General features: G+C 34.9%; 1 protein-coding gene across 3 annotated transcripts in view; it reads right to left on the reverse strand.

Moving 5' to 3' along the window:
- Positions 1–5,287: 5,287 nt before the first annotated feature.
- The window catches only part of LOC105486113 (FAT atypical cadherin 4), a 189,805-nt gene continuing 169,260 nt past the window's right edge, over positions 5,288–25,832 (reverse strand). The window contains exons 12-17 of one of the 3 annotated variants that reach the window (XM_011748809.3): positions 23,954–24,039; positions 22,883–23,062; positions 19,993–20,117; positions 18,133–18,350; positions 12,212–12,473; positions 5,288–9,895 (exon numbers count right to left, since the gene is read on the reverse strand). In XM_011748809.3, coding sequence (XP_011747111.2) covers positions 8,031–9,895; positions 12,212–12,473; positions 18,133–18,350; positions 19,993–20,117; positions 22,883–23,062; positions 23,954–24,039 — 2,736 coding nt within the window. In that variant the 3' untranslated portion in view covers positions 5,288–8,030. Of the gene's footprint in view, positions 9,899–12,211; positions 12,474–18,132; positions 18,351–19,992; positions 20,118–22,882; positions 23,063–23,953; positions 24,040–25,832 lie in introns of those variants that run through there. The other 2 variants (XM_011748808.3, XR_011620982.1) reach the window with 2 other exon arrangements.

Raw genomic sequence — 25,832 nt, forward strand, 5'->3', positions numbered from 1 at the left:
CACATTGAGATATTTTATTCAGTTTCAGCAGAATAATCAGAAAAATATATGGTTAGAAAAACAAAAATATCAGAAAAACATGTCATTTTGTTGTGTCTTTTTTTTTCCCCTTCAGAGTTTCGAATGTCTCCTTTCCACAAAATATAGTCACAAATGAGTCCTATAAGAATTTGAATGAGGGCTAGGAAATTAAAGTGGAAAATTAAAAGCAATGAAATTGGAAGGCAAAGGAACTCTGAGGATAGCTAGACAACTGTCAGAAGTAATTATTCAGTAATTTTACCCAAACTAAGCTTCAGCTCTATTTACTGCAAACTCAGCAGAACATGATCAATCTGGATAACCTCATACTCTTTTTACTAGAGATGACACCAATTTTGTGAAAAAGTGTATTTCCAAAACCAATTGAACCAGCTTCAAAGTAAGGAGTACATGGTTGAACAAACCTGATGGTAGTCAGTTCATGGTAATAGCTTTAAATACAATAATTTTAATTGCCTTACATAATTATACAATGCAGGAACTGCAGAAAAATATTAGTAAAATGCCCAAAATGTTCTTTAAATCACACTAAACCTATTATTTCGTTTCTTTTGAAAATTTAGTAGATTACCAAAGCTTGGGAAGTAATTGATTGTTCAGAAGACTGCATGTGGAGCACACATTCATATGAATACCACAGACAAATTTAAATAATTCTTTGAAGACAGAGCTATGCAAATCTTAAAGTACTTTGGAAAAGGCAAAGTCTAGTCACCAAAAAACTGCAAACTTCTTGAAGGCAAGAGTCATCTCTCACTTATCTAAATCTCTGTGGTGCTTGGCACAAAGCTCTGGTGTTGAGCAAATTTAAAAAGTGGATGCAATACCAAGACTTACAGGCTAACTCATAAGGTTTTTTTTTTTATCATGTAATGTTCAACAAGTATCTGTTTAAAAGTGACTATTAAATGTTTAGTAGCCAGGAATTGTACTCTAATTAGAATAGAAAACTATAAATCATAAATAATTGTGCTTTAAAATCTATTGAGCATTTCTTGGGCTTATTCTGTCCTTGATCTGAAGCTGCATAAGATAATTTCAAATAACAATATACCAACCTATTCTGTCCTATAATAATGAAAAGCAAAACCATCTTCTTTCTTAGAACACTATCTAATGCTTGCTGTCGATAAAGCTTAAAAGAAAAAAAAATATTTTTTAGGTTCACTCCCATGATCTATGTATCAGTCTTTGCATCATGTGCTACAGTAGGCTTTTTGCCTGGATTAGATAACATATTTTTAAGACATAATTTTCTGTTAAATAGTATATGATGTCAATCAAAGTTTCTTGATGATGATTCTGCCAAAGGAAAACAGGACAATTCTCTTTTCACTTTTTTTATCCAAAGTCATTTCTCAAATTCATCAGTTTTCCATAAAGAGTCATCTGACATTCTGCGTAGCATTACTCCAGATTCATTATATGGTATCTTTCTGTTTTCTCAGACTCATAGCTATAAAAGAATTTACACATTTTTGGCATAGGTTATGCTGCTCTTTGTCTCAATCATACCATTCTCTAAAAGGGTATTTTCTTAGAGTGTTTTAATTTTTTACTTAAAAATCAAGGATCAACAAATGTTTTCAGCAACATTCTGGCCCAGAACTGTGCAAACAGAGTAGGGGAAGGATGGTTTGAGTGAGAAGACTGCTCTGGCAAAACAGAATCTTATTTTGATCAGCATTTGTACCACATGAAATATGTTTTCAATTTGAAATGGGGAACTCAGTGACATTGCCAAAGAACTTTGTACATTGTAGGTAATTTTATTTGGGCTAGAATGGTACATAGATTGAAATCCCAACTTTTTGCCAGAATACCATGATGACTGTATTTTGTATTTTGCAACCTGATTTGGGAGTTTGGCAAACTGATTCATAAACTAATAAAGTTAGAAGTATTCAAATAGACCACCTGAAAATCATCTGCCTTTAGGCAGTGTGTTTTAAAACGTTCTGTGGGTCTTTCCATTTCAACAGATATGGAGAGTCTCTCACAAATATGTCTATTTTGAATATATCATACACTATATGAGGATTTGATGAATCTGTCATTAATTCGACATATTCCTTTCATAAATATGAAGTCTTTATATTATATATAGATGTCAATTACACATTTTCAGAATTGTGTGAATCATGACACAACTATGGGTTAAACATATACACATTATACAGTGAATAAAAAGACTTCCCCAAGCCTTTTCATGGTCAATGCCAAAAATATGTATTTATATATTAATTCTATTTCAGTACACTTCACATGGATACTTACTGAAATTCTAGAATACTTTGAAAAGTGTATTAGTGATGCAAAGATTTAGGTAACTATACTCATGATAAACAGCAACAACAAAATAACCTCATTAACAGCTATATGGGCAACCCTTAGTTGCCTTGATTATACATGGATCTTAACCATCAGGGCAAAATGAATGCATGTCCACCTTCTTAGGATTTACTTTGCATTGGGAGAGTTACTTCAACAGTAATTCTGTTTCTAGGCCAGTTTTGAAATATTCTTTACATACATTTATCCTTAAGCTTTTTGTGGGGCAGTCTTTGCTAATATGTTGACAACTATGTAGCCTAATTGATTCTCTTGCTGTTTCTCTAACATGAACTGTTCAAATCTAAGCTTCTCCATGTCACTCTCTCTGCCTGAGAAAGTGTCACACATATGTCCAGGGCTCACTCACCTGCCTCATTCAGCTCTCTGCTCAAATGTTTCCTCCCCAGAAAGGTCTTTCTGATTATCTGATTCAAACTAGCATACACATTCTCAAGTCAACCTCTTACCCTTAGCCTGTTTTAGTTGGCTTGCTAGCACTTGCCTCCACTAGATACTACACTACATAATTAGTACTATATTTATTTATCTCCTCTACTAGAATGTAAATTCCATTAATACAAGTGTTATGCCTGTTTTTCACTACTTTATTCCATGACCTAGAGGAGTACTTGACGTGTAAAGGGCATGAATTATGTCTGTGATCAAATTTAATCCAAGACACTAAATTTCTTTGTATTTTAATATATTTCTCTGTTAAAGATTATTCTATTTCATGGCCAGGGGCGGTGGCTCACGCCTGTAATTAATCCCAGCACTTTGGGAGGCCGAGGTGGGTGCATCACGAGGTCAGGAGATCAAGACCATCCTGGCTAACAAGGTGAAAACCCATCTCTACTAAAACTACAAAAAACATTAGCTGGGCGTGGTGGTGGGCACCTGTAATCCCAGGTACTTGGAGGCTGAGGCAGGGAAATGGCGTGAACCCAGGAGGCGGGCTCTCAGTGAGCCAAGATCGTGCCACTGCACTCCAACATGGGTGACACAGCAAGACTCTGTCTCAAAAAAAAAAAAAAAAAAAGGTTATTTTACTTCACGGCCTTTAGGTCAGAATATATTTATTTGCAATGATTATCAGAGATGCATAGGTTTTCTTAGGATTCAATCTTTGATATGTATTTGTAGGTACCAAAACTCTATTCACCCAAATTTATTAGATCCTACTTTCTTTTCCCTCATTAAGAATAAATAAAAAAATGTAGAATTCATGTGTAACACTGACATATAACACTTGGACTGAAAAAGCCATAAAACTGCTGGCTGGCTCAGTAGTAATAGACATGTAAATTATTAATAATATGGCATTTCATTTAAAATATTTTAAGGGACATATACTAGATTAATCAAAGTCTTTAAAGTTTTACTTCACACTGAATGGCCTAATAATGTGTAAAGTGTATTTTATTTCTAGGTTTATTTTCCTAAGTGAAGGTAATTTCAGTCATTTTGAAATGTTAATCCTTTAAAATGGCATCTATGACATAGCATAGGAAAAGAATAATTGCATTGCTGTATTTATCCACAATTTAAAAAATATTTTCACTTTTCACAGTTGTCTTTTACCATAATATTAAATTTTAGTAAAATAAAAATGCATTTGCTTGACAATAGTGATTTGTTCTGAGATGGAATGCCTGGAAGTAATAGTCACTTGGCGATATATTCTATTTCACTTATAAATAACATATCTATACAGGACATGACTTTCAATAGTGTAAGCCAGTTCTATTTCTCATCAGCCTTGGTATTGGTAAGTATTTTGTTAGCAACATGCAATGGGGAGTGGCACTCCAGGAACTTCTGCTGCTCCATTTTCTTTTCATTTTTTTTTTTTTTTTCTTTTTAGAGTAAAGTGAAAGCAAGTTTGATAAGAAAAAAAAAAAAAGGCTATCCACTGGCAGAACAGCTTCCATTTTCTTAAAGTGATTTTAATTGATCTTAAGCTATTGATAATATCAACTAATTTAGAAAATTCTAGAGATGACATTGAAAGCAACAATAATGTACTCCTTAGAACTCAGTAATATAACTCAGTAAGCAAAGTAGTCCTGTGTCATGCTGCCACACCTTGTTCACATGGGTGATCACATGCAGTTATGACAGCATAACTGCAAGGGTATTTTCAATATGCACCTGAAAGAAAGTAATATTTTCCCCACAACACAGATGCAGAAAAGCCTAAAGAAGTCTGTTCTACAGTGAGTCAGTCTATGCAACCCTACCCTCAAAATCTGAGAGGTTGAAGAAAGAATCTGACATATCCAGTTGCTCAGAAAGAATCATTCAGTGGGGACTTATGAACAGAAGCCGTGCTTGTGCCTCAGGCAGTGGAGAGACAAAATGGCGGATCTCTGCACCATTAACCCCCAGTCCGGGCATTATATATCATAGGAAAGAAACGTGTAGGACAATTGAAGTTGACCCCTCATGGAAATGCAAGACTGCTATGTGAATCTGCCTAAGGTCAGGATTTACAGTTAGTACAAGCTCTTACACAAGGAATTATAGATAAACTGGAAATATTATAGGCATTCCCAGAACCGGGGTTAATCAGAAGCCAACATGGGAGATGAACATCCAAAATGGAGTTGCTCTGGCCTCTACAGAGTAGAGCACCTGTATTCCAGGATATCCAATAAAACTTGACAGGGGATGGATTAAAATTCTCAGGTCATAATTTTATGTGTGAACGTGCAAGTAACTACCACTATTCATTTGTGGGGATTGCAAATCTGTTAATTTGCCTATAATCCCTCTTCCTCATAGTACACCATATGTCACTTCAATATTTAGAAAAATATTACTGTCCTTTTTTTTTTTTTTTTTTTTTTGAGACGGAGTCTTGCTCTGTTGCCCAGGCTGGAGTGCAGTGGCCGGATCTCAGCTCACTGCAAGCTCCGCCTCCCGGGTTTACGCCATTCTCCTGCCTCAGCCTCCCAAGTAGCTGGGACTACAGGCACCCGCCACCTCGCCCGGCTAGTTTTTGTATTTTTTTAGTAGAGACGGGGTTTCACCGTGTTAGCCAGGATGGTCTCGATCTCCTGACCTCGTGATCCGCCCGTCTCGGCCTCCCAAAGTGCTGGGATTACAGGCTTGAGCCACCGTGCCCGGCCTACTGTCCATTTTAAAATGAGACCTTCGTTTCATAGATTTCTGATTTATTTTAATATAAATATTGGCCTTGCTTCAGTAGAACAGATTTCCAAGAAGAACCAATGACTAGAAATTGTCCTATGAGAATCCTATCATGTTCCTAAACTGGGATTGATTAGTCAAGGGAATAGTAATTCTCTATCTCACAAAGAATTCTTAGAGAATAAGAGTAAGCTTGGCACCAAGTTCCTCCCCCTTTACTCTTAGCTATAATCATGTTTATCATCTTACACTTAGCTCTGTTCTAAATTATAGAGTTTATATTCTTGAGGACATTGAGATGCTTCAGAGTTTTTTTTAAACTGTATTCTGTTTTGAGTTACACAAAGCAATGAACATGTTTCCATATTTGGAGAATAAACTTATAAAATTCGTAGAGAAATACTAAAACATGTTGGCTCATCACAGGTGACAAAAAAAGAGAAGATCCAATCATTATCTTACATTCAGTGTTTCAACCTAAAGGAATATCATGATTTAGATTAAATTCACATTATACTTCCTAATCTGAAACCCAAAAATAATAATGTCAACATTATTAAATAACAAAATAATTCTGGCATATACCTCAATGTGTGGGTGTTAATATACATAGTGTTAAAATTCCTATTCAATATGGTACAGTCAGTATTAAAGGAGAGTATTCTCAATGAATATTAGGTTTGGGGCTGATATTTAATTAAATATGTTCTGAGATTGTGAGGTAATTTTTAAAAATCCTGTTATTTAAGATGTAACTCTGACTCCTGAAAACAGAGGTTTGTCTTGGCTAAGACAGCATGTACAGTTTCTTTAGAATTATGCAGCAGAGTAATCAATAAATTAAAGACACATATGTAGAGTGGAGCTTTCGCTATCATTCTTTCTACCCACCCTTGGACTTAGAGAATTTGGGGCTGGGTCCTTGGAGAAAATCAGACCCAGACATTTTTCCATAATTAGCTTTAATTCATTGCTGCTTCTACGGCTATAAGACTGATCTAAAGCTGGTCTTCAGTAAACACATTCTACTGGGAATTTCCAAACATTTATTGCCAGAATGCTTAAAACAGTTTCATAACAAAGTCAGTCCCCTAAGATCAACCTAGTCTAGACTCATTATACTCTAGGGAAACCTAAGAACTCTGACATGTAGGAATGCACTAAAGTGACTTTGAAATACCTGTTCTGGCAATGATCCATATTCACATTTTTTAAAAAGAAAATGATGTTGCTCATATACAGTTCAAGTAGCCATACCCTATTGACAAGTAGAGACTATTCTCAATTGGGCATACAAAGAATATAGAAAGATAAAAATTAATATTACACTATGAATACAAAATATTTTAAATAAATATTTTAATTCTATTGTTGACATTTACAAGTAGAAAGCATACAGTATGTTACAAATATCAAAATGTGAAAAATATGAATGTTACATAAGTAACAAATATAAAAAAAGTATTTTCTTACCTTCCCTGAAAGTAAGAAAACTATTCAGCATAGGAAAATATCAGTATCAAAAACACAGTTTAGGTGTAAAAAAAGTTTTTACACAGTATTAAAAAAAATGATCTACAAAATGACAGAAAGTAAGTGTTGAAATCTCATTTCATATAAATTATAAAAACTGGGTACTTAGAGTAAATGTTATCTGGTTGGAAAATAAGTCCAATCATAGGCTTTCCTTAGGTCAATTCTTTAAAATATTAAAAGCATAGAAAATTTTTTTCAATAAATAACGTTTAAGAGTGTCCTAAGTGCTGCTGAGAACATCATTCGCATAGCAAGGTGGCAGTGTTCTGGGGACAACATGCAATCATTCTGTTCCTAATGGAAGCCTCATGAAAGTCAGGAGACCATAATCACTTGCTCAAGGATCCAGGAGTTTTAGACAATTCTATAAGAAAGCATTAAAGTGCTGAACAAAATGACTTAATTTTAGTACCCACTGTCATGTAAAACTTACTCAAATACTCAGACATTTCTGAGCAACATCAAATACGGAAACTATCATTCTGAAAAGTGTTAATATACTTAATCTTTCATTCCACGATAGGAGGGTTCCTTTCTACACTTTACAAGGATTGGTTTAACATCAAGAATCTTGCAATGTAAAACATAATTATAATAATACAATGGAAACAATACACATACGCCACTGGGAAAGCACAAGTTCTTTTCTGCAATGGTAAAGGTATCAATTTTTAAAAATCACAAATCAAACACCGGTAAATAAGAAAAATTTTCCAAATGCTGCATGCCACATAACTAGTTACAAAACACAATGCATGCAGGGAAATAAATTCAACCACACATGTTTAAATTAAGAGTTGTTGTGAGTCTGTTTCAGCAGCATTGTGGTTATTATTTTTAAAGTTTTCCCTCCACCAATAGTCCGTACTGGCCTGTTTTTCAAATGTGACCCAACCTAGTCGGCAAGTTTACAATGGTTTGAGCATTTCTTGTTTTTGTATTTTTATAGTGCCAGTACATAAACTTCACACATACTGTTCTGCTTCCCCATCTTTGGGGACTGGCTTGGTTGTCCCAGCTTTGCCTTCTTCATTTGCTGCTGCTTTTTCTGGAAGAGATGCCAAATCTTTAAAAACATCTACATAATGGCCAAAGCCAGGGCCCCAGTTCAAAAGGTTGTCCCAGTTGAAAGTCCCTGCTTGCTGCCCTAGCTTTATGGGCAGTGTGTTGTCAGCAGCGCCTGGTGCCGCTGCCTGGGTGCCCACAGGTCCTCCCTCGGCCCTGCGGCCGTGGTACCTTCGAGGCTTAAGTCTTGCTCCGTAATTATCTTCATCATCTGCATCAGATTCATTGACTTGAGATAATTTGGGCATCCTGGAAGTATATACCATTGGCTTCTCCCTGTCATATTCCATTTCTGAGCAAGTGAAAGATTCATGGGAGTCACTATCAGAAGAGGATTCTGGAGCTGGAATGCCATCGGCTGGATTCCTTGTTCTAGACAGTGGCCTTCTGCAGTCCTCCTCTGAAGAAGACCTCCCATGGTCTGCACTGCAGATACTTGGGTTTCTAGGGCGAGGTGTGTTGAGCCTCTCCACTTCCTCAATAGAGAGTCCAACTGGAGGAGAAGATTCCAGAGGAATCTGCCCAATTGGCTGCTTTAGGCGACTCCCTGGTCTAGAACCATGTGATGCCATGGCCTGAGGACTCTTGCTTCTCCTTCCCAGCCTTGTGGCATAGTTGAAAATGCCAGGTTGGCAGGTGTCACCATGCATTTCCAAAGTATTACCATCCCTTATGGGAAGATGCAATTCCCTTGCTGGGCTGTTTCTATAGAATGTAGAAGATTTGGAGAAAGGGGCTGGACTGTGTCGAGACAGAGGGTTGGGAGTTGGGCATGCTGAGTGGCTTAGGGAGCTGGTTCTCAAACCTTGACCATATGAAGGCTGGTAAGTCAAACTGCTTGCTCCTAAGGGCATGGGGGATTGCCTTGCAAAACCTAGAGGACTGTGCCTCTGGATTGAAAATTTTGGTGTGTGGCTGCGGAACTGCTTGTAGTGTTGGATGATGTCAGCATCCGAAGGGGCGATGCTGCTGGCATTGTCAATGTCATAGTGCTCTATCTCCTGCTCTGGAGATGCCAAAGGGGCACTGGGGATGGTTTCTGAGTTGTGAGGAATATCAGTTTCATCATAGATAAGGTAGGGGTTTTCCCTTTCAATGATATCTGGTTTTGGGTTTCCTTCAGGCTGCTTCCTCACAGTCATGTCATCCCCGTAGGGAGGGATATTGTCGGGGTCATCAAAAGCAACATTCTCACTTCCCTTTTTCTTCTTCTCCTTCGGTTTCTTCTCCTCTTTGGGATTTTTGGCCTTCTTCCCCCTGCACTGGTTACACAGGATAAGGCTCAGGACCAGGAGGGCCAAGACGGTTGCACAGCTGCCCACGATGGCAGGCACAGCCCACAAAGGCAGGGAGATCTCTTCAGGGCCCTGACTCAGAACACAGACATGCCCTGCAGGACTTCCAGCTTTGCACACCTTCCCCTGAGGACAGAGGACGCCAAGACAGGCCACCACCATCTCACAGGTCCTTCCTGTGTGCGAGTCTGGGCAGCTACAGGTGAAGCCAGAGTGCAGGCCTGGCTCACAGCTGCCACCATTCTGGCACGGGTGGGAGGCACAGTCTCCAGGAGGGACACACCTGTAGGCATACCACTGATTAATGCACAGCAAATCACCCCAGCAGGGGTTGCTGGCACAAATGTTCGGGCCACGGCAGCCAATCTTCACCGAGGGATCTGTTTTTGAGATGGAGGCCAAGCTATGCTTCCCGCTGAAAGGAAGACTTTCTCCACCATACCACATAGAAGCAATGCAGCCATCAAAACCTGCTGGGAGAAGAAGCAGCAGTAAGGCTTTTTACAGAAAAAAAAAAAAAAAAAAAAAAAGCTTATAATACACTGCTGACATCTTGTAAAGAGAAGCTCCACAATCACCTCATATGAATACAGAACCTCAGTCTCAGTCATCGTCCAGCTGAAAGGTAATTAAGCTGTGCATCTTTTAATATACATTAGCAAGGGACGTAAGATTACCGTGACCAAACATGGGGCAGATTGCTTGAATCTCACTCATTCTGAAGATTTATGAATGACTTGGGCAGGCTGAATTTTCTTTTACTTACTCATTTGTTTATTTATCAATTCCCTTCCTTCGTACATTCCATATACCAAAAATTGCATACATACAAATAAAATGTATGTTTTAAAACTTGTAAAGAACATGAAATAGGCCAATGATTTCAACTACTAAATCATGCATTCCCATTGAAGGTGATAATGCACCAAAGGTGTGGAACATAGGTTCTTGGGGAACAAAAGAAAAAAATCTTAGCTATTACAATGGTCTGTGGGCCTCGAAAGGGAAGATAAAAACATAACTCTGGTGGTAACATTTTATGACTTGGGGATGGCAAAGTTTAGACTATATTAAGTGTCTCCTTAGGGGAATGATAAAGATAAAATACAAAGTTAAGAAACACTTCATTACACTTGAGTGTGCTAGCACTGCTGATATTCCTATCTCATGGCCCAACAATCTATTTTGACTCTACTAAAAAAGCATAATTTCCATTGGCTTGTTTTCTCACAACATTCTATAATCAACATATATGAAAGACTTAGGACCTGGACTTTAACTTTTATGCCTTAAATCTATTACTCTCACATGCATTTTTTTCCTCTTATTTAATGCATCGTTCTACCATAGTGACATTCTCATTCTTGATGTTTTACCATGTACTTTTGTGACATCTTTTCCTTTTGTTCCTATATTCCTGATCTTCTTCCTATTACTTTGTCTCCTTTTCTGACTTATTCTCCTCTATCTATAACCAGTAACTCTTAGGGTTAATCAAGATGAGGTCCCAGGCTTTCTTTTCACTCTACACCCTCATGTTAGATGATCACATCCATGTCCAGTACTTAAGTTACCTGCTTGACACTGACCACTCTTAAATACATATTTCCAGCTAAAGTCTATTTCTGATTTCCAGCCCATCCATCCAAAGGATTTTCTCAAAGATGTTTCAAACCCAAAATGTCCCAAACCAAATCTAATATTTCTCAGAGATATGCTGCTTTCACAGGGTTCTGCAGTTTCCTCTCTTGCTGACCTACTCTTCTTTGAGTTGAGAGGTAGAAACCTCCTTGAATTTTACACAATCACTAACAGTTTGGTTGATTATAGTTCCCAGAGTACTTCTTGCTTATCCATTTCTTTCTAACTCCTCAGTCACCACACTAGTAGGAGCTCACAAGACATCTTGCCCAGATCCCACCTCATTTCTATAGATCCACTCGTGCCTTCCTCCAATTCATTCTCCATGTTGTAGCCTGAATGATCTGTAATATTATTGCATATCTAACTTGATCCTACTGTGATTAAAGTTTTCAATAACTTCTCATTGCTCTGTAGATAAGAACAAAGCTGCAACATAGTTAGGAAGTTGCTTCATTCTCCAACTTCATCATTTACCTATGACATTCACCCCCAGTGTGCTGTGTTCTATAACTTTGACTTAAACTATTTCTTTAAAAAAATTCCTGTCAACATAAATTAACCTTTCATACACTTCTATCCTCCTCCTTATCACTCAGATTTATGTATAAATATCAATGCCACAGCAAAATTCCCCTTCCTTTCCTTTCTGTTTTTTCACTGTATTTTAGAATTCTACATTCTTCATTTGTATTATTTATCACACATTAGAATAATGCAGTTACTTGTGTAAGAATCTGATTAATGTTTGTCTCCATTAATGGTCTATGAAGAGAGTGGCTGTGAATGAATAAATAAATGAACAAATGTATACAAAATGCTTGGTGGACAAGCAAAGCATCAACACACTATGGACTGAATTACAACCTTGGTAAGAAATATGCAAGCTGCTAGAGAAAGTGGTGGCTAATAGTTTATTACAAACTTTCTGAAGATAGTTATGACATTCTTAGGATATTTAAAATTGATATTATCAGACATCAAACTACTTTTTTAAGCATAAATTTTATTGAATGAAATTGTACTGTATATGAGATTCATGCTAAATATGTAGATTTCAGCTACTCATGCCACAAGAAAAAAACAATTACTTTTTGAAGAACAATTTTACTTCCCTTGTGACTCTACTTAACATAAGCATTTACCTGTTTGGGCGTCTCGATGTGCTTGATTGGGTGGAATTCCTCCAAGTGATATAGTAAGCACATCAAGGCCACCGAAGTCCTGAGTAGGGTGGATAATATCTCTGTTATATATTCTGTCGACAGACAATACTGTGGCTGTTCCATTTTTCCCAATTAGAAAAGTATGCCAGTGGCCGTCTGCAACATACACTTCAGGAATATTTCTCTCCACTTTCCCAGCGATTCCTGCATCAGATGTAAAATGTACTTTGCCATTCTTAATCTGTAAAACATATCATAAATAATATGCAATTAAAATATGGTATGCTTAAATCAAAATCATTAATAAAACTAAACTTAAATTTTTGACCAATCTACAGCAGATAGAAGAGCTGAAGAATCTGGTTGTATTAGAATGTACTTACACACCTTGTCCCTACAATTTTAGTCAACATACACTTTTATATTTAATAGTTTCAATGGTTTTCAAAGTATTCTTGTATGTATACCTAATTTCTCAAAACACAATGAATTATTTTCCAGAACACAATTGAAATAATAAAGGGGCAAATGCCCATTTTAAGATAACTAAATTATATCTTTTTAAATTATTTGTATTCCAGTGACAACCTGCCATTGGAGTGTGTTATGCTGATTTGTTTAGTAAAAGGCCCACAGTACTAAAAAATTGTGAAAACCACTTGCAAAAAGAAAAAGCAATGCTCAGCTAAAAAGGAAGCATAGTTGAAAAATAAAGATGAAAACAATTGTTTTACCTCTCATCTTTTACACACAAATTTTAGGAAAAAATGATGCCTATTGTTTATATCGTTTATTGAGATCAAAAACTATGATGAACAAAGAGTGAAGCCTTAATGAGGTGTCTGGGCAAGCCTTCACTTTGGCTGTCTTTTACAATTTATCTAAGGGATATTTGGTTTATTTTATTTTGTCCAGGAGAACATTGGGTAACAGGGTGCTCCCGCTCCAGTTTCCAGCTACTGAGTTTCCAGTATCCTGAACAGACCATTTTAGAAGATGAGATAATTTATGAGGCAAGATGAACATTTGGTTCAGGGAGCATATCCCGTTACCACTGCCAGACAGAGCTGGTGTGTTGGCAGGGGGATGCAGTGGCACTGTTCTTCAAATAACGGGAATGAAAAGATGGATCAGTTTATTTTGTCACTCAGATCAAATGCTATTTCTACATGCAACAAACACATCTGGTAAAACTAAAAATCAGTTCATTTGTACTTTATGGAAAAGACGTCTAACACATTTACATATGTTATTCATATAGTAATATTTTATTAAAGCAATTTTTCCAGATAATAATATATTTCAGAACCAAACTAAAAAAAAAAACACAGAAAATTCTAGCTAAATGACAATAACATTTCATCAAATGGGCAACATCTCATGACACAGAGTAAAAACAGCAACACAGAGTAAAAACTAGCTTTGGTTATAGCTAGAGTCCTTTTTGAAAAAAAAAATAGGAAAAGCCTCCTCCCAGCTCTTTCTTCCTAATTGATTTCATCATGTCATCCTTTTATTCAATAATTTTTGATGAGAGAGAACTTGGAATATATCACAAATTGGGGTGGATAAGAATATAAGTTCCCATTATAACATTCTTAATGTTTTCCTTCTCCCTGGCAGTACTGTACTTAACACTTATATAATTCCTCACTTTTAAAACGTCATGCTAATCTTTGCTTCATTTTATTTATTCATAAACAGTCAATGATGAACCACAGGAGCTGAAAAATTATTATCGCCTAGTGACCCAAGAGCCATTGTAATGTCATAGCACAACAAATTACTTATTGTGGGGATACAGGTGTAAGCAAGCCTACTGTGCTGCCAGTTGTATAAAAGTATATCACATGCAATTATGTATAATACACAATACTTGATAATGATAATAAATGACTATATTAGTGGTTTATGCATTTACTACACTAATTTTTTTTTATCATTATTTTAGAGGGTACTGCTTCTAATGATATAAAAAATAGTTGTAAACCAGCATCATCCAGGTCCTTTAGATAGGATTCCAGAAGAAGGCATTGTTATCATAGGAGATGACAGTTCCATGTGTGTTATTGTCCCTGGAGACCTTCCACTGGGACAAGACGTGGAGGTGGAAGACAGTGATATTGATGATACTGACCCTGTGTAGGCCGAGGCTAATGTGTATTTTTTTGTGTGTTTCTTAGTTACTAATGCAAAAGTTTAAAAGTAAAAATAAAATGAAATAAAGTTTGAAATAGAAAAAAAGCTTACAGAATAAGGGTATAAGGAAAGAAAATATTTTTGTACAGCTGTACAATGTATTTGTGTTTTAATTGTTACTACGAAAGAGAAAAAAGTTAAAAAGTTTAGAAGTTTATAAACTAAAAGAGTTACAGTAAGCTAACGTTAATTTATTATTGAAGAAAAATATGTTTGATAAATTTAGTGTAACCTAAGTGTACAGTGTTTATAAAGTCTGCAGAAGTGTATAATAATGTCTTAGGCCTTCACATTGACCCACCACTTGCTTAATGACTCACTGACTCAGAGCAACTTTCAGTCCTATAAGCTTCATTCACAGTAAGTGCCATTTGGGCAACACGAGAAAACTTATCCCTACAAAAAATACAAAAATTAGCCGGGCATGGTGGCACACGCCTGTAGTCCCATCTACTTGGGAGGTTGTGCTGGGAGGATAAATTGAGCCCAGGAGGTGGAGGCTGCAGTGAGCTGAGATCATGCCACTGTACTCCAGCCCGGGCAACAGAGCAAGACCCTGTTGCCCAGGCTGTCCCCAATTCCCCACAAAAAAATCTTCTATGTAACCTTTTACTGTACCTTTTCTATGTTTGGATATGATTATATACACAAATACTTTCCACTGTGTTACAATTGCCTACAGTATTTATTACAGTAAACATGCCATATAGGTTTGTATCACAGGAGCAATAGACTATTCCATATAGCCTAGGTGTATAGTAGGCTGTACCATCTAGATTTGAGTAAGTTCACTCTATGACGTTTGCACAAGAATGAAATCACCTAACAATGCATTTATTGAAATGTATTCCTGTCATTATGCGACTCATAATGGCATTTATTTGTTCATTTATTTAACTTGAATCTATAGAGCTTTGAATTCCTTATTCCAATTATTCTGTACCACCTGTGTTGCCCACTTAAACAAACAGACAAACACAAAACAAAAGAACTGGTTTAGGGTAGAAATAAAGTCCATCACATTACTGTTATTACAGAACATCAAATATGGAGCTATAAGGTATGGCATGAATGAAGAGAGATTTGTGAAATGAGTTAAATATTGGCCTACAAAGTTTTACACAAGTATGATTTCCTTTTGCCTTTCTCTCTGAAACTTTCTCTTCTTAATTTTTTTTTCTGAATAGACCCAATTGATTCTACATATTCTTCTCTCTCCTCTCATTGCTACTGCTGCCCATACCTGACACTGACACCCTGTCTCTCTTCTAACCACATGCAATCCCATGTACTCAACACCCTTGCTCATTTTTCACAAAATGTCCCCATCTTCTGTCTGCGTGTGTGTGTGTGTGTGTGTAGAGAGAGAGAGAGAGAGACAAAATGATAGAAAAGACAATGAGAGAGAGAGAGAGAGAGAGAGAGAGAGAGAATGCAAACCATAAGAAAGAGTTAAAGAAAGGGTCAGAAAATGAGCCAAAAAAAAAAAAAAAAAAAAAAGGAAAAAGAAACCCTGGCGTCTTGGTGACCAATAAGCTAACTGATAAGTAAAAGTCCATCCTAACTAGCTTCCTAGTCTGTATAAGCACTTGATATTCCTGTCATCCAAATAATTTGCCTGCTTACAACAGCCACTTTCTTTCAGTTTAGATATTCTTAATTCACTGCTGTTATTTTTTCTTACCTATTCTCTTTACCTACCAAGCCCCTTAATCTTTGAAAAGCTGCTTTTCAAAATTTTCAGACAAAAGTATGCATTTTGGTCTGTATTATCCATTTTTTTTTATTAATTAGCACTTACTTTCTTTTCAGGAAAAAAAATTAAGTTATTGCTACCAATCTAACAAAATCTGGAGTTGTATGCTGCTGTCCTGTTGGAAATAGAATTTATGTTGACAAAAATGGATCCTGACATTGAGCTTTTTTCTTAGTGGAGAAAAAAATTTGTCTTTGATTTTTTTCAACCACATTATATTTTGACTAAATTCCTTGGCTTAAAGTGTACGTTAGTACAGAAATATTTCATATGTCATTTAAATGGCACGAAGACTTGGAAGCAGCTTAACAGATAACACACAGACCTCAATGTCAAAGCCTCTCAAAACACATAAAATACGTTTCTTATAGAAGATGAAGACCTGTTTCTTTCTTTGCTTCTTTACTTTGTTTACTTCAAATACCATTTTCAATGAAAATTATAAGTACCAAATAATGATACAATACAATGGCTTATGTGTTCTCTTTTACAGTTGTTTTATTAACTCTGGAACTGGATCCTTTGTTTCAATAGAGGTACAGTTAAAACCTGAAGATGTTCTCTTGTAGGGGATAAGGGTAGAGTCTCTGCCACTTGGCAGTAATATCTGGGGCCACATAACTCTTTGTTGTGAAGTGCTGCTGTTTAGCAGCATTCCTGACCTCTACCGCTAGACGCCAGCAGTACTCTCCCACCTCCTAACTGTGACACTTGAAAATATCTCCAGATATTTCCAAATGTCCCCTGGGGGTAAAATTTTTCCTAGTTGGAAATGACTAGACTAGAGGAATTATCATTTGAGAAGGTAAGAAATGTTGGTTTTCATGCTACTTATTAAATATATTTATATGCAACATAATCATGGTTGGCTTGCACAGAGAAAAATTTTGAGGATGAAAGAGGCTGAAGTTTAGAAGTGAACATCTATTTTTATTTTTAGTATTATATGTGAATTAAACCTAATAATTTTCTGAACATATTGCTCTTTTTCTTTGTGAACGATCCCTGAAGTAATTATCAAATATTGACTAACAGATGAAAATAATTCAGGAAATCTAGATTTGTAATCTTAAGAATTTACTAAAATTTATATAAAAAATTATCAGTAGAATGATACAAAGTAATATTAATGGAAGGCAGTCAATACAACTAAACTAAAGAAACTGTTGGTCTAGGAGATGACTTATTTGTGGGAAAGAAAGCAGAATATAGATTCATAAATTCAGAAAGCTGAGAGCCGATGCAATAATGGATATCTATTGAAATTATTCATCTGTATGTAAGTTTAGTATCTTATTTACAGATAAGAAAAAACAAATTATGTAAAAGCCTAATGATAAATCAAACCATTGTTCTTATGAAGTATAATTTTTAAGATTATTTAAAAATTATTTGGAAAGGTTAATTAAAATTATAATAAATTCCAAATATACTTCACAGAGTTTATATAGAGAATTGAATATATGCTCCAGAAATCATATAATTTCAAAATGTTTTTCCTTATTTCAAAATGTTTTTCCTTATTCTAATCCTGTCAATTGACATATACATATCAGTATTTGAAATAATTGTTGGAGAAAAATATTTTTGTATTTCAAAGACACATTACATTTTTGGTTTGCTTTGTTTAAAAGTAAGAAAAAAGCGATATAAATTCTTACCAGAAAAATAGATTGCAACTCATTCTTTGTGTGCTGGCCTACCTGGCAGGGTTCTCTACTCTAAAGCACCACAAAAGTGTGTAGAAACCAAACCATTCAGATCTTTGTTAGTCTGGCCAATGCCTGGGGAATAGTTAAGATAGATGACATTGGAATAGTGCCCAGCATTAGTCGGAACTCTAATGGGTTGTAAAGAAAAGGACAGAAATTATGGGAGGAGTGATTTAAACCACTACACGGCAGGCGGTCTAATCAAATGAAGTCACCATTAGCTTTTATCTCACCTTCACAGTAGTGTAATTGCTGCTTTCTTGGATATGGATTAAAATGCCATTCTCGCTTCTGGTCCTAAATTTTACCTCCAGACTGTTCACACCAAAAGGCTCCAACATGGCACCTCGTATGCTTTGCCTTAACAAATATTCCCGCTTCTCATTCTGACTCATGTGGTAGTCTAAGCGCCCTTTGCCTTCTAATGATAAGGCAGTGTCAGGAGTAAGAGCTGAAAGCCAAAGGAAAACAGGGAAAATGAATGCATTCATTTCGCATTTCTTGGAGAGTTTTCTATAGTGACAAAAAATATAAAAAGGACAATGAAAATATTAAATTTTGGGAATTACTGTCCCCCAACTCTACTCTTTAAAAAATAGTCATTTATGAATTATTATATAAGTTGATTTCAAATGTTTACATCCATTTCAGAAGCATGAAATGTAAAATATTTTATGACAGTCATTAACCATTTGGGAAATATTTACTAAATTATTTGCCACATTATATAAATCATGAATATCTAAAGACATAGCCACTTGTTGGAAATATGTACCTGAAAAATTTGTTTGTAATCATTTTCACTGTTTCCAAAATATATGTTTGCATGATTAAAATAATTTGTAATCTTTAGTCTCTAGTATGCTATGAATTTGGACAAAGAAGTGTACAATCAAATATTTGCATCTGTAACTACTATTTTCAGTAATCATCACATATAATTTATCATCACGTATAATCAGTATGTATATTATAATTTATCATAATCTGAAAAAAATCCACACTCCAGAAATATGGAAGTTTAAGTTATAGAAACAAATCATATAGCTAAAGAAAGAATATGAAGAAAATGAGCTCAAATGTATTTCAGTCCTGAAAAATACACTTTAAAACGATACATTTTATAGTATGTGAGTTACATCATGATTTAAGAAAAAGCGCCTCAGGCATTTATCTAGCCAATGACTCATATTTCAGATATAATTAGGCTCCTACTTATTAAATATTTATTCATTAAAAATCACATGACAATATGTTTTCTATGTTTTCATTATCTCTAATATAATTACACACAATTACACTTTCTGCTAAGACCTTTTAGATTATATTATATCCTCAATTTTATTATGCATTTCTATTCATTTTCATAATATAATTGAATCAAATGACTTAAATGTAGTCAGATATCTGCAACATATTTAAGTAGTAACCACTTGTTTGAAAATGAAGAATTTTAAGAAAAGAGGAGCCATTAGGGTTAGTGAAATGTGCAGCTCGAAATTACAGAGCACCAATTTCTAATGATGATGTGAACATCATTAATGTCTAAATAATAACATTAGGGCTTAGGAGACAACTGACGAAAGGATTTTAAAAAGCAATATCCAAAACTAATTCTACCACTTCTACATTGAAATGAAAGTATCAACATTAATTTTAACATACGATGCCGTTGTATGATGTTTTGAGCTCAGTGTTGAGTGATTTAGTGTGTATACCTTTTTATGCACAAAAATTGACCAGAAAAATATCCCCCAAAGGAAGATAATACGGAAAAAATCCCTAAATATAACCTTTGATCTTTTAGATTGCCTAGCATTCTTACAGCTAAAACAAACAAAAATAAGTGAATAAAATAATTTTAAAATGGAAGCTAGAGATTTAGTAAATAATTCTTTAAAAGAATATCATTCTTCTTCAGGTTACAAAAATATTTTTTAAATGTCACTGTATTTTACCAATTATTGCCCATTTAATATTTTTAATATTTAGAATGAAACCATAATTTTTAATCCAATTACATACTTGGGTGCATATATTTTACTTTTCATAGTTATTATAATTTCCAGGGGAAGATGGAAGACCTTACATACATTTTTCACAGTATTTCCCAGTGAGTCCCTCTTTGCAATGACACTGCTGCCATGACCAGTAATCCATACATGTGCCACCATGCTGGCATGGGCTGCGAGTACAAGCGCCTTCCAGCCTAGGGCATCTAAAATAAATCATAATGAGAACCATAAATCACATAAAAGATGAGGAGAAGTTTGCTTAAACTCGATAAAATTTGTATTAACTTGTTTAATTTCAAGCACTCCATTATTTGAAGCTCAAGTTACAACTACATTTGGAGAAACTAATCAAATTAGAAGTTTTCCTAAAAAACACAGTCTGCCTCACACTAAAAAAGATTCAAGAAAAAATATGTCTTACATAATAATGAGAAAGATATGACAATTTCTTCTTTAAATTAATTCTTACTTGAATAAAATATCTTGGTCAAATAAACACTTTGGTTAATACATATTATCCAGGGACCACATATTTTTTGACACCTGTCTACCAGGCTACTCATGCAACTAATGTTTAATGAATGCCTACCATACGCCAAGTATTGTTCTAAGCATGGAAGTAAAGTAATGAAAAAAATAACCGTGCACTCAGGAAGTACTTATCTAGGCCGGGCGCGGTGGCTCAAGCCTGTAATCCCAGCACTTTGGGAGGCCGAGACGGGCGGATCACGAGGTCAGGAGATCGAGACCATCCTGGCTAACACAATGAAACCCTGTCTCCACTAAAAATACAAAAAAATTAGCCGGGCGTGGTGGCGGCGCCTGTAGTCCCAGCTACTCGGGAGGCTGAGGCAGGAGAATGGCGGGAACCCGGGAGGCGGAGCTTGCAGTGAGCCGAGATCGCGCCACTGCACTCCAGCCTGGGCGGCAGAGCCAGACTCCGCCTCAAAAAAAAAAAAAAAAAAAAAAAAAAAAAAAAAAAAAAAAGTAAGTACTTATCTTTTTCTTGTGGAAGAGGCAGAAAATAAAGAAAAAAATAGCTATCGAGAAAATTAAGGTGAGAAAGGGTATAGTGAGTTTGCAGGTTTGCTGAATCTTTAGATTAGGCAGTGAATTAATCTTAATCTTTAAGATTAATTCTTAAGACCTAAATAAAATAAGGGAATGAAGTATATCTGGTAGAATATCATTTCAGCTAGAGGAAACAGCCAGTGAGAAAGCCCTGAAGTGAAAGCGTACTGCCATGTTTGAGAAACACTGAGGTCCAACATGGTTGGAGCTCAGGGGACAAGAAGAAGAAGAGTAGTTAGATATGGTCAGGAAGTTAAGGGAGATGGCAGATCACAAAAAATGTTGTCAGTCAGTGTCAGGATTTTGGTTTTGAAGCTGGGTTAGATGGGAAGCTATTGAAGCACTTTGAGCCAAAAAGTGAAAAAGTTAACTGACTTGTGTTTTAAAAACCATTCTGGGCCGGGTGCAGTGGCTCATGCCTATAATCCCAGCACTTTGGGAGGCCAAGGCCAGTAGATCATGAGGTCAGGAATTCAAGACCAGCCTGGTCAACATGGTGAAACTCCCGTCTCTACTAAAAATACAAAAATTTGCCATGCGTGGTGGCAGGCACCTGTAATCCCAGCTACTTGGGAGGCTGAGGCAGATAATTGCTTGAACCCGGGAGGCGGAGGTTGCAGTGAGCCGAGATCCCGCCACTGCACTCCAGTTTGGGCGACAGAGCAAGACTCCGTCTCAAAAACCAAACAAACAAATAGAAAGGTCATTCTGGACATAAGGTCTAACAGAAAGAGAGGAGTTAAAGGTAAGTCTAAAAGTTTTGTTTCAGTAGGTTTTGACCTAAAAAGATGTTCACAAAATATCTCTAAATGAAAAAAAAAAAAATGGTATTTAAAAATGCGTGTGAACATGGAGAGAGATACAAAAGGATGCACACCAAAGCATTAACAATGGTGGCAATCTCAATGCTTTGTTTTTCTGCACTGTTTGATTAATAATAATAATGAACCAATGTGACTTTGTAACAAAACAGTAACAACATGTAGGAAAAGAAAGGCAAATGGCAAATGTTATTAAAATATTTAAGTTACAAACATTAGAAAGTATTTCTAGCTTTGCCAGTAGTAGTTTTATTTCTAGTAATCTCATCCAAAAAATAATGTGAGCAAAGATTTTTGTGAAAAGGTGTTAATCACAGGGTAATTGGTATATTAATAAAATTGGAAACAACTAAAGTGTAAAGCAATAGTTAAAATATAGCACATTCACATTATGGGATACTAAGCAGTCACAAACATGACAATAACCTAGGAGTACTTGTCTCTGGGTGGTTAGATTATAGGTTAATTTTATTTTCTTCCTTGTATTTTTTTCAGAATTTTTCAAACTTCAATAATGAACAAAAGTAATTTTAAAATAAAATATGTAATTTCTACCATTCCTAAGTTATTGCTAGAAACCTAATTAGTAATCAAATAAAAAAGTCTTACAGTTCATAATTAATCAAGTTATTACCTGTTTTTAAAGCTGTATCAAGTTTTTAGGAATATGTATGTCTATAAGTAAAACTATTTAAGGTGAAATAAAGTTCTATGTGCCCATGATGGCTAACGTCTATATATCTCTATATGCTGGAACTCTTTTTTATATAATTTACCAACTTAGCTCATTTAATCTTCACAACTCTCTGTAAGAGGATAAAACATATACATGCACACATACATATATATATAACATATATGTATAAGACTCTAGAAAAATATTAATTTTCTAATTAAATATCAAACTTTATGCCAAAATTTCAAAGGTGTAAATAAATATTTAAAATTCAAAACAATATATATCATTTGGTATTTTTAGAGTTTTGAGAATAATAATTTCATCTTTTGATGCTCACTGAAGCATACTTTTTTTGCATTCTTTTTCTTTAAAACAGTAAGAAATAAAATTGCCATACTGATCTAGGATGCCTTGTGCTGCCAAAGCTTGGCTGGGTTCCAGAGGCCTTCCATTGACTGCAAACTCCATTATACACCCGACAAAATCATGGCTTTCCACATGTCCTCTCCTCTGAAGGATTGGTTCTAGCGATCTGATACCTCCAACTGTGACTCTATTTGGCTGAACATCAAGAGTCCTAAATAAAAAATGGAAGATATAAATATTAGTGCCAAAAGATTACATTTTTAGTATAATGTTTATTTTGAAAAACAGTGAATATAGCTTTTTTTTGACATTTATTATAGTGTGATAAATTTCAATAGAAAACATGTAGAAGAGTGTCCTATAAACACACAGAGTTGTTAGGCTTCCAAGTTATGAAAAATAATAAAATTTATGGAAATTATGTTTTCAATTAGTCAAATTAGATGTATATTATCACAATACTGAGTCAGTAAGAAGGAGCATACTCTCAGAGGGAAGATAAAATGCTATAGAATTAGTACCACCTCTAATATTTACATTACATTGCTCTTTCCCTGAAGAGATGATAAAGGATATCAGTAAGGTGATCAATGCAAGGGATGCCAATAAGTTGACTGAGGCAATGAATGATGCGTCATTATCCAGGTCTATTTATTTTTCTCTGTTCATCATTTTTTCCTATTAAAATCACTTATTTTCTGGTAGATTACTGCTGTGTTCAGCTTTAAGTGCTATGGAAAAATATCTGTTAATAATTTTCACATAAACTTTTAGAAATGCAGTTGAAAGAACTGGGGTCTTTATCCTACATGTTTTTCAGAATGAAGGTCATATACAATTATTTCATGAATCTTTCCAAAGACTACTGGCTATATTTAATTTCCTTTTCACCAATTTTATCCTTATTTCTACCACTTCATTTCACACATTTTAACACATTTTGCACAGTAATTATTGACTATTTTATATTATAAAAATTTGGAGAGGGAAATAAAATATCTTAAGCTTTATGTATACTTAGCATCCTGTAATTATTTTAGGTATACAATTTATTTTTAAAAATTTAAGTAATAATGAAAATTAAAGTAATCATATTCCTTACCAGTCATCTGAAACTGCCACATTACTGACAGTACAATATCCTGGCTCTTGGTTCTCAGAACAGGAGTCCACAGTTAAGGAGGCTGCCTATGAAGCAAAAGAAAGAAACGTTCAACTTTGGGTTCTACGGTCCCTATTAGCCTTTCCAGCCAACATTACCCATGACTTGTTTCTATGTGAACATGACTTGGAAACTATGATAACATCTTGATTTAATGTGTAAATCACATAATTATAATACTGAATCATGGGCACATGTTTCTTTGATATCTCAAACTAAAATTATGACTATCTATACCTATAAGAGGTAAAAGGGTACCTTTAAAAATCCTCTCCTGCTCCCCTGTTTTAAAGGTGAAAAAATATAAAAATGCCATTAATCTTCTCTAGAATAATACACAATAGGTCTGAAACATCTTCCTGTAGATTACAATCTTAAGAAATGTGTTTATTGTACCGTCAAACTATGTTAACAAAAGCAAAGATTTTCTTTTCTTTTTCTTAATTTTTGATTTTCAAAAGTCTTATTCTCATACGATTTCAGCCATATTTACAAAAGGACTATGAAAATACAGTATAAATACTATTATAGCAATCTATGAAAATTTAAATATTCAGATTAAAGTTTGAAATATGTTAAATCAAGTAAGTGCTCTTCTCATTTTTGTTAAGAATAATTATCTATAAATAACATTACAACATATTTCTTTATAATCAGGATGTATTACTGTACATCACTTTACAGTATAAAATCCCAATAGTATTTAAATAATGACTAAGTAGTCATTTTTACATTCTAAGGGATGCATATTCCCTTGAGACAAAAGCCTTCTGTTTAGTAGAACATATGAATACTCCTTTTGATTGATAAAGTCATCAATTTATGGTTAAAAGGCCTAAGAATATGATAACCATAGAAGTCAGAGTCCTATATAATGAGTACCAGCAACTGAGGATGGCTGCAGTGCAGTCTAAGACCAAAGTTGTATATCCATATTATTGTATAATCTGCAATGCTATTGTGATGCACCTCCTTTGTTCCCCAAACTTCATTAAAATTTGACAAACGACAAACTTTGCACATTTTAGTTGCTGAAATTATAAGAAGGATGGAGTAGATCACGGGAATAACAATAATTCATTTTCTGAATGGACAGGAGGTTTAAAGATTTCTCCCAGTGCAGACAATAAAGCATTATTCTAAATTTATGAATGCCACAGATGGGGTTAATCCAAATTTGTTACATATATAGAAGATAAATATAAATACAATGCAACTATCTATTTATCAGGATGCTTATCATTTCAGGTTTATAAGAGCAAAGCAAATGTAGAAACCAGTGCAGGAAGATTAAGCAAGTTGACTAATAACATGACAAACTTAAATGCAAAGTTTTGGATATCAAATTTTCTGTATTTAAAAATGAGGGCACTTTCATTAGGAATGAAAATGATTGATTTCCTTAATATCCCACTTTTACCAATATTGCTTATGATTTTTAGGCAGTATCTATAAAATATATATTTAAATAGGAGACTTGCAAAAATTTATCTGAATTATCTCACATTTTAAAAATAAAGACTGAGGTGAATGTGTAGTCAATTTATTAATTGTTTATCAAATATTACTGGCTAACATATTCTTAAATGTTTCTAAGAGTTAGTTATTATAAGCTCTGTACAATAAACTCTTGTGAGCCACATGGATATTTTTGCCTCTTTTTTCAAGTAAATTATAATGAATACAAACATTTGTAGGAAAAATTTATACTTCCAATTCTCTGGCAAGACATTCATGCCCCATTTAGTTAATTCTTTTGACAGTTATGATTATTTCCAGTTATCTGTAAATTGGGGTGACACCCAATCTCAAAAGCAGT

This window comes from Macaca nemestrina, chromosome 3 (genome assembly GCF_043159975.1).
Source record: "Macaca nemestrina isolate mMacNem1 chromosome 3, mMacNem.hap1, whole genome shotgun sequence".
In the NCBI taxonomy this organism is placed as follows: Eukaryota; Metazoa; Chordata; class Mammalia; order Primates; family Cercopithecidae; genus Macaca; species Macaca nemestrina.